The sequence below is a fragment of the Rosa rugosa genome, chromosome 7, assembly GCF_958449725.1.
Source record: "Rosa rugosa chromosome 7, drRosRugo1.1, whole genome shotgun sequence".
Taxonomy (NCBI): Eukaryota; Viridiplantae; Streptophyta; class Magnoliopsida; order Rosales; family Rosaceae; genus Rosa; species Rosa rugosa.
In genome coordinates, this window is record NC_084826.1 from 15,130,056 (window position 1) to 15,139,902 (window position 9,847).

Below are 9,847 nucleotides of genomic sequence, written 5' to 3' on the forward strand. Positions count from 1 at the left end.
GCGAAAAATTAGATTTCTTTGGGAAATTTTCGTTTAAGCCAAAGAGAAAGGTCAGGTAGTTGTACGACATAAGTTCAGTGCAGAAAACGATCCGTCGTATTCTAGTGTAGAAAGAGTGTTCTGGTTTTTTGGAAAGTGGTGTCATGGGCAGAAAGAAAAATAGTAGCTTCATTTTTTGATAAGAACTCTTCAATTCATATTAATCTAAAGATAACGGGATGTGTTGCACCAGAAAATACATGAAAATGATTTCTTTGTGTGGATTGCAGTTTAAATGTTTAAGATTATGAGATGCACACCACATGCTCGACGAAAGTTTTAGACCATTTGCTGTTTATCGATCATTTGTGTGTATTGCTGATTTCCACCAAGTTTATTCTTTTACTCTATGCATTACTACAGCCACAGCTCTTCAAGAGCTTTACAAATCCCTTAACAGTCCACCACAGCTGACGGGTTGGAGATTGGGTGGTGGCGATCCTTGCGATGAATCGTGGACTGGAGTGTCATGTTCTGGGTCTCATGTTACAGAGATGTAATGCACATATCACCCTAGGCTTGATTATGTCCCCTACTTTGGATTTTGGAGTTTATATTACTGTGAACTAACTTCCCCTTTGATCTTATGCAGTGAGCTTCATGGTCTAAACCTTTCTGGGTTTATTTCTGCTGGGCTCCATAATCTCTACTACCTGAAGCGAATGTAAGTGGTCTTAACCTGGCTGCTGTTTTATTAGTTTTCTCTATATAGTTGGTGGAAAAGTAGAAGCACTCCAGTGGCTGAATCCTTTAAGTTCTTCTTTTAGGGACATTAGTTCCAATAATATCAGTGGTGAAATTCCGTATGTGCTACCGCCTAATGCAACTCATATGTAAGTGATGTCGATATCCTCGCTGGTGAACATCTAGTTTACCTATATTAATATTTAAATTGATCATTAGTCTCTCACTTGTGCAGTGACATGGCATGCAATTCCCTTACCAATAGTATTCCGCAATGTTTAGGTGGCATGAAACATCTTCAATACGTACTTGTGCGTTACTCTTTCCCCCAACTCTTTATTTACTAAAGTAATTGTCAATCGTAAGTCATAAGCAACTGTTGTTTTGTATTTTTATTTTTTATTTTTTCCATTGCAGAAATCTGAGCCACAATATGTTATCTGGAGCCATAGGCAACATTTTTACTGGCCTCAAGAATTTAAGACAACTGTAAGCTTCTTTCAACATAGTTTTTTAATGTTCAATTTCAGTGAAAGGAATAAGAGCTTTCAATATTAGTCAAAGTGGAATGAAACGTGTCATTCTACCAAAGAAGCACAATTTTTAAAATGTTGCGCTATAGAATAGTTTTGCTGAAATTCATGGTATTGAATTGGGTGAAAGTGTGATCTAGTTGACATACTGAAGTTAAAGTTTGAACTTTGCACGGTTAGAAATTTTAATAACATTCTTTTCTTATTTATCTTCAGGGATTTGTCCTATAATAACTTTAGCGCTCTGCCAAGTTCGTTTGGATCCCTCACAAATCTCAATGGATTGTAAGTTTTTTACCCTTGTTGTTCTCTTGAACTTGCTGGCATATACTGCTTGGAATATCAAATTTCCCTAATTCAGCGGGGTGCATCTGCAGGTACTTGCACGATAACCGATTGACTGGATGATAGGAGCATAAAATGCAACAAATATAATGTGCAATACTTTACAGTTTTCTTAACTATTTCCTTTAAAAAGTCAATTTTAACTTTATTTTCTTTTTAGGTAGTTCGTGAAATAGTTCAAGAGAAATAAGAGCTTAAAGGGAGCAACGAAGCCATGGATCATGAACTACTACTAATGCAGAGGACTAAGTTTGATCAACCTTTTGGCTGGAAATTACAAGGGAAGTCCACGGAAAAAGTTGTGCAAAACAGTTTCTGAACTGTAGTTTCAAAATCAGCTTTCTGGGAACGGTTTTGAGGAGCAATTATTGCATTCTTCCAGCTGTACCTTTTCAGAAAGGGCCAGCGATCCTTAAATACATGATGTTATACTTCAACAAGAGCCAAAGAACTGGTCAGAAGCGTCAACGAGGCAGCAGAAAATCAAATTCAAAGTAAGCTTCCAGATAAGGCAGAAACTGTCAGCTTTTCATGAAGCTTTTTGGGAGATCTTTTCCGGCGACTTACTTGGAGTTTTTCCAGAAGTTTATTGATCAATATATAAGATGTGATGTCATAGAACACGTAGGAGTCAAGAACGATCCCGAAACATGTCAAAACGAAGTCGTTCCTTGTCCAAGAAATAAGCTTCAGAGACAGAAATTGAATCCTAGTCAAAACAGGGCGTTTTGGCCGAGATTCTTCTTTGGACGGATTTCTAGGGCATTTTTGGAAGGTTATTTATGCTGCAAATATCAAGGAGAGTCCTAGAATTATTCCTCAAGATTTTGGGAAGATTACTAAGGCTTGAAAATCATTTAATTGTGCACCAATTAAAGGAATCCTCAAGCAACTAGGGGAGGCTTTCAAAGTAGAATTGGAAAAGGAAACTTGGGCTGTGTATTCCATACATATAGAGGCTCTGAACACATTGAAAAGGACCACGTCTTTCACCTTCTCTTCTATCTCTCTTTCTTATTCATCTGCCATCATCTTTTTCTTCTTTTTCTCTATTTGTTTTATTTTGGTTTTCAAAACAATGTGTAACTAACATTTTTTTTGTTAGGGGCAAGGTTTGAAGCCCCAATTATGTAGAACATATGTTTGTTTAAATCTAGTTTCTTGATCTTTGGTGTGAATTGGTTGTTTATTTCTGCTTGATTGAAAACTTTTGCATGTGTATGTTTTATGGTCGCGAACATAGGATTTATGCATGTAATTGGAGCTAGGTTTAGAAAATAATTCACCTAATCGTCTTGTTTTCTAATCCACAAGTATGCAAGGCTTTGGACAAAAGCTGATGTTTTAAACAACTAGAAGAGCGTGCTAGGTAGGCGTTCCACACTAGGATGCAACTCTATAACCAATCGTTTCCATGAGATCTTAATGCTTCAAATATGTTGACACTATATGTGTTGTTGATAGGATAACGTTCTATACCTTGATTGCATGTTTGATAGGCTTAGCTATTGTGCGTTCACGTAGACTAACTAATTAGGGAAACATTAATAAGGGACATGATCTGCTCCGACTTGTTTCTTGGTTAACTTAACATTGTTCGAAAATAATTGGTGGTGGATTTCCAAGTCTCTAACATGTTCTCCATCTTATTTTCTCAAAACCAAAAAAAAATCAAAATCGTTTTCCTTTTGTTTTCTCTTTTATTTTCGTTAAAAATCAAAAACCCCAAATCCGTTTCAACTTAGGATTGCAACGCACTGTTCTATCCCCTTCTGTTTCCTGCCATCTTTTTCTCTGTTTTCTAGTATTTGACGTTTTTGTTTTGTTTAGTTTCAGATTTTGTTTGTTTGATTTGTGTTTTAGTTAGTTTAAATTAGTTAGTTTTTATTTTGTGTAATAAATTGGTTACCCTCAATCTCTGGCATCGAACGATCCTTGCTTACTCTATATAACTAAACGACTACATCTTGCAGGGTTAAGTTGAGCGCCTATTTTGGGCGTGTCACTGGATCACTTACTTCTCGGTCCAGTGCTGACAAGAAATGGCTTGTCGTTGTCTGGATAAGCTTTGTAGTCGTTGCAGCTGTGTTTGCTTGTTGTATGGCATCATACCATTGAACTGCTCAACCAGGTCAACACCGCATTTGTGTTGCTGCTCAACCTGATCAGAACGACAACATTCCTGCCGTTGCTCAACCAGGGCAGCAAGCTGCCATTACTGCTGCTGCTCAACCAGGCCAACAACCTGCCATTGTTGTTGTTGTTCAACCAGGCCAACAAGCCCCCATTGCTGGTTCTGCTCAATCCCCCTTCATTATTTCCCTTGATCCTGATGTCTTACCTGCCACTTACATCTCCTCAAGGAAGAAACGGAAAATATCCTTTGGAAGATTTGAAGGTGGTATCTGGGAGATGTCCGATGGAATTAGAACTCGATCATATTGCAGATTCTCGTGAGAAAGTGATAAAACTGGCATCTCCTGCACCGAGGGTTGAGCAGCCAAGGAGAAAGATGAGTTTCATAAACCAAGACAATGAAGTAGAAGAGTATGCAATGGTAGATGATGATGATGATGATGAATGTAAGAAAAAGACACTCCAGTAGTTCAACATCAAAACCTGAAGCTCAGAGTTGGGAATATGGAGGGCATATGCCATCTAACTGAACTATTTTTTAGCTGTTTGAAGACCGGTATTTTGTAGACACTAGTCCATTTAAATATTTGGTCTTGGTGATTTTTCAAGTTGTTCCCTCATCACTGAGCTACATGCATGCATAAGTGTTTTTCTTTCAAGAATTTTTATGCAACTTTTTGTTTTCTGGCTGATGAGAATTGTAAAGAACGGAATTTGGGTAAAGATAGTAGCTAGAGAGATACTTATTGTTACATTTTGTTGAGTGATACACTTGCGAAGATGAAGAAAGGAGAATTCATGAATTTTAGAGACAATACACCTATGAAGATTTGTGAACTTATTTGTTCAGTTCTCCGATTAAGTGCAAAATTTCGTAGCAAGTTTGCCAGTGGCTTATTTTTTTATTTTGTGCCTACTTTCTCCAGAAGAATTATATTTTGATTTTGTCCTGCTTTGACTTATGGATGTAAGTAACGAATTATAAATCGTCTTCTGTCCAACTCCTGCAATCTCATCACAGTCTGCTTAGATGGCTCTAATTAGAATCGATGTTGGTAGAGTACCTAATGTATAATGATGGATTGATGGGTTAGGCCCTTACCCTCCACAATACCAAATCACAAAAGAAGCTTATACAGGTGTAAACACGAAAAATCCTGCAACGAATGGAAGAAGGACACGTGTACAAAATAATATATTTTTATTAATGAATTTGCGGGTTACAATCTCTGTAGATGCTCTTTCACAAGATTCTCCTCTGATTCGATCTCTGACGTTGATTTAATCCAAGGGTGGCGAGCACTTGATCTTGAATCAAACGGTTGCAATGTGGACTTCCTGCTATGTTGACGATTTGAGGAAGAAGATTGACCAAGGGCTGTAGAAGCTTGATCTTGATCGGATTTAGGCCACAAGTGGTGTCACGTGACGAGTGTTCTTCGGCTTTGGTAGGGGATGAACCAACACGTGTGTTTGGTGCTTGTTGATTCTCCACGAGCTTGATGAAGAACTTGTAGAGGATTTACTTTGTTGAAGACAACTTGAAGACGACGGATGATCAAGGGCTGTAGAGGCTTGAACTTGATCAGATTTGAACCCCGAGCGGTGTCACGTGGCGAGTATGGCTTTTGATGGTGGATGAATCAGCACGTGTGTTTGGTGCTTGTTGATCCTCCGCGTATTTGACGACTTCCGAGCTTGTAGGTGATTTCCCCTGCTTGTCTGAAGTCAGCGAGGTGAAGAGACCGGCTATTTGGCAGCTTGATGGTTCTTCACGAGCTAGGGAGACTTCTGAGCTTTAGAGAGGTTTCTTCCGTCTGCTTGCGTCCCTCTGTCTGTCGTCCTCGATGGTGTACTTGACTCAAGGGCGATTGACGCTTGATCTTGAGTCGTATGATGGCCACGAGGGTTGACACGTGATGAGTGCTTTGGCAGCTTGAAGGCTCTTCACGCGCTTGACTTATGAACTTTGGGAGTGATTTTTCTCTCCTTCCGCTGAAGTCCTCCTCTTGATTTGAGAGGGGCTATTTATAGTGTCAGCGCCTCTCTCAATTTGGAATGCCTTAATGACACGTAATTAATTGTATTTTCCTTAATTACGTAATCAAATCAATCAGCCCTAATTAACTGATTTAATCACGATTATTAAGGAATTATCCAATCAATTTGATGGCTGATTTTAATTGTATTTCATTAATAGCATAATCAAATCAATCAGCTTTAATTAATTGATTTAATCATGACTATTAAGGAATTAGCCAATTAATTTGATGGCTGATTTTAATTGTATTTTATTAATAGCATAATCAAATCAATCAGCTTTAATTAACTGATTTAATTACGACTATTAAGGAATTAGCCAATTAATTTGATGGCTGATTTTTGTCTTGATTATCAATTTAAATAAATTGATATCTAATCAGCAGACGAGATTTAATGCTTGATTTTATTCGGAATCAATTAATTTGATTGATCCGCTTTAATATCAATTGATTTAGCCGGAGCAAATTCATTTATTGTCGTCGAGCCTTTCATGTATCGCCAAGTGTCATTCGCTGAGTCTGCGTGATTTTGCTGACTCACAAGCCACGTGGACAATTTGCGGGACCCACATGCTGACTAAATTTGTTCGGTCATAATTTCAAGTGGTGACCGAATTATTTAATGAATTTTATTTTCATTAAATTTTTGGTGTCTACAACAGGCTTAAAAGTTTAATACTGGAGGAACAAAGGACTCTGGTTTATTAAGTCTGCTAGCTGCTACGCTGTTATCTCTGCCATTGGTTAATTGGCCCCTAACCCCTTTATCAGCTACTCATGGGTTGGCCCCTCTAGTCAGGGCCGGTCCTGACATTTTAAAGGCCTGAGGCAAATAATTAAAATGTGGCCTCACATAAAAAAAATCATATAATTGAACAAATTTTTATATATATATAAATTAAACCCCTACATTAATAGTAATGCAAAAAAAAAAAAAAAGGTGTTCAATTCCAAAATAATTTGTCTCTTAGGCCCCGTTTGGATGGCAGGAAATCATGGTATGGAATGAGAATTATTTTCATTTTCCATTCAGATGTTCCGTTTGGTTGTAATTAAAGATTGGAAAGGAAATAAAAAATAAGATTTGACCGGAAATTGACTCCCTCATAAAGCCTGAATAGAATTACCTAGTCAGGGGTGGTATTCTATTTCCATTTCCCACTGTCAAAGGCAAAATTACATTAATTATCCCTCTAAAAATTTATATTCCCCACCAATATTTCTTATAAATTGATGTACTTTAATTAGTAAAAGGGCGTTATTGAAAATTATAATTTCATATTCCATTCTTATGACTTACCAAACACTACAATAGAAATGAAAAATTAATTCCAAAATTTAATTTCTAGTAATATTCCAAACACTCACATGGAAATACCAAAACATATTCCATTCCATATCCATCTGGAAAGGAAAATAAATCCTTTTCCAATTTTGACATTCCTGCGAACCAAACGGGGCCTTAGAAGTTAAAAAAAATAAAAAAGAACATAATATAATATAATATAATATCATTGCTCGACCGTTACCCGGTGATACATACCCGAGCTCCCGGAGTCAGTGGCGGAAGCAAATAGAAGGCTGTATCGGCTGCAGCCTAGACAATATTTTGGGCCAAAAACCCCTAAGTGTGTGTGTGTGTACGTACACATCTGGCCTTCAGCCCATACTAGCCCAAAGAAGAAGAAAAATTACATGTAGGAAGTCGCGTACTCCCATAATAGCTCGCTGCTCAATAGGTCAGTGGCTGCTCAATATGTCGCATCAAGAACAGATTGTAAGTTATCTATATAATTTTATTAATTAATATATTGTACCTATTATACATGTCTTAACAACATTTTTTTGTTTAATGCAATAGGCTACACAATCAGGGGAGATGCTAGGTGCAATTGAACGCTTTGAAATGGAGTACAAAAGCATTAAAAAAGGTTGGGACTTGGGAGCGAAAGAATTATGGGTAAGTATCCTATTGATGTATATAATATAACTTGAATTATAGATGTATAACTATATATGCATATTCATACGTAGATATGTATTTATATAAAAAACGATTACATAGATTCAGATGATGAATATACCTATAGATTACAAGAGATTATTTTGATTTACTAGGAACTAAGCATACACACTTAAATGTATTTTCTTTTATTTGCAGGATCAAATGGTTAAGATGCGAACTGAGACAACCCTTCATGATGGGACTCGAACTATGAATGATGATGAAATATGTGCAAAGGTTCTTGGAGTAAAATCAGGCTACATCAAGGGTTGTGGTTTTGGCCCTAGGCCTCCACCATCTAGCACTTCTCAATCGTCACTAGATGAAATGTCTGAGAAGAATAAAGAGTTAGAAGATAAACTTGAAGAGACCCAAGATACTATAAAGGCTCAACAAGAAAAGATTGATGCACAAAACGTGCTGATCCAAGAATTGCAGAAGCAAGGCAAAAAGTTTAGCAGTTCATGGCAACCTTTATGAACCAACAAGCATCAAGTTAGTTATGCATATCTAGGATTTAGTATCTGTTAAACAAGTTCATTGATTTTTGGATCATTTTTAGTTCAGTATTGACTTTAGACTATTCCAATTAGTAGTTATGGTAGACAACATTATGAATTATTATTTTGTTTATTGTTTAACTAGTTTTGAATAAGAATCCTCTTTTTAGAATAAAATAATATGTATCGCTGGCAGGTCGTATCGTAATAAGAAGACAACTGCAACCAAAATAAATTTCCTCGCTATAGATTAAAATCAATAACGACAAAAATAAATTTTCTCACTACAAACTGTAGATCCTACACTGACGGAAAACACATTCCTCGTTGAGTATCTTTATCGAGAAAACTTTTTCTTCTTGAAAAAGATACATATTACAATGAAACAAAATTTCCTCGCTGAAATCAATTTATAGAGAGGAAAAATTAACTTCCTCGCCCAAAGCTATTTATAACGACGAAAATATTTTTGTCCCAAAAACTGTAGTCCTTACACCGACGAAAAACACATTCCTCATTGTTGAGTATCTTTATCGAGAAAACCTTTTCTCATTGAAAAGATACATTTTACGAAGAAACAAAATTTCCTCGCTGAAAACAGTTTATAGCGAAGAAAAACTTGGTCGCCCAAAGCTATTTATAACGACGAAAATATTTTTGTCCCAAAAACTGTAGTTCCAACGCCGATGGAAAACATATTCCTCGTTGTTAAGTATCATTAACGAGAAAACTTTTTCTCGCTGAAAGAATACATGGTACAATGAAACAAAATATCCTTGCTAAAAAAAGTTTACAGTGAGAAAAAGATTCCTCACCCAAAGCTTATAACGACGAAAATTCATCGCAGAAAAAGTATTTTAAATATTTTATTTATTTACATTTTTTAATTTTAGTTATCATTGGCAAGGAAATAATTAATTTCGCGACGAAATCTAGTATGTCAGAAAATATATTTAACGACTATTTTCTAATCGTTGAACTTTTTTAACGAGAAAAAAGTATGGGTTTGAGCGAGGAAAGAAATTGTCGCTATAGAATAACAGCGAGACAAATAGATTTCATCACGGAAAGGGTTTGACGAGGACATTGTTTTTTCGTCGCTGAACCTTTTCTTGACGAGCATTCTCCGACGAATTGAAGACGAAAAGAATTTCCTCGCAGAAGTACTTCCGCGACGAAATGTCTGTTTTTAGCGAAGAATTTGTTTCTCGCAAATGAGGTTTTTTGTTGTAGTGTTGATTAGTTGAAGTGAGTTGAACGATTAAATACTCCCACAAACCGCCGTCGGAAATCGCCGTGAACCCAATTCGATTTAGGGATCCCTACTTCACAGGTACAGATACTCTATCTTTCATCTTCAATTCTTGCCGATTTGGGGAAATCTTATGAATCTACTCTAAATTCCGATTTGTGCATTTCGATGGAGGTCAGTGGCTGACTTGCTGGTGGTTGCTGGCTTGCTGCTGCGTGGGATTGTTTGATTTGGAGAATTGGAGTTGCTGTTATGATTCTAGGTATTGAGTTTCTTGACTTTTTTTATTCTTGCCGACTTGACCGCTTATG

General features: G+C 36.7%; 1 protein-coding gene across 1 annotated transcript; it reads left to right on the top strand.

Annotated features, from left to right (window-relative positions):
* The first annotated feature begins 7,646 nt into the window (after positions 1-7,646).
* LOC133720176 (uncharacterized) lies at positions 7,647-8,444 on the top strand. Its single transcript, XM_062146367.1, has 2 exons — positions 7,647-7,739; positions 7,941-8,444. Exons 1-2 carry the CDS (start codon positions 7,659-7,661, stop codon positions 8,262-8,264), a joined length of 405 nt encoding a protein of 134 aa, XP_062002351.1. The 5' UTR covers positions 7,647-7,658; the 3' UTR covers positions 8,265-8,444.
* The last annotated feature ends 1,403 nt before the right edge of the window (positions 8,445-9,847 follow it).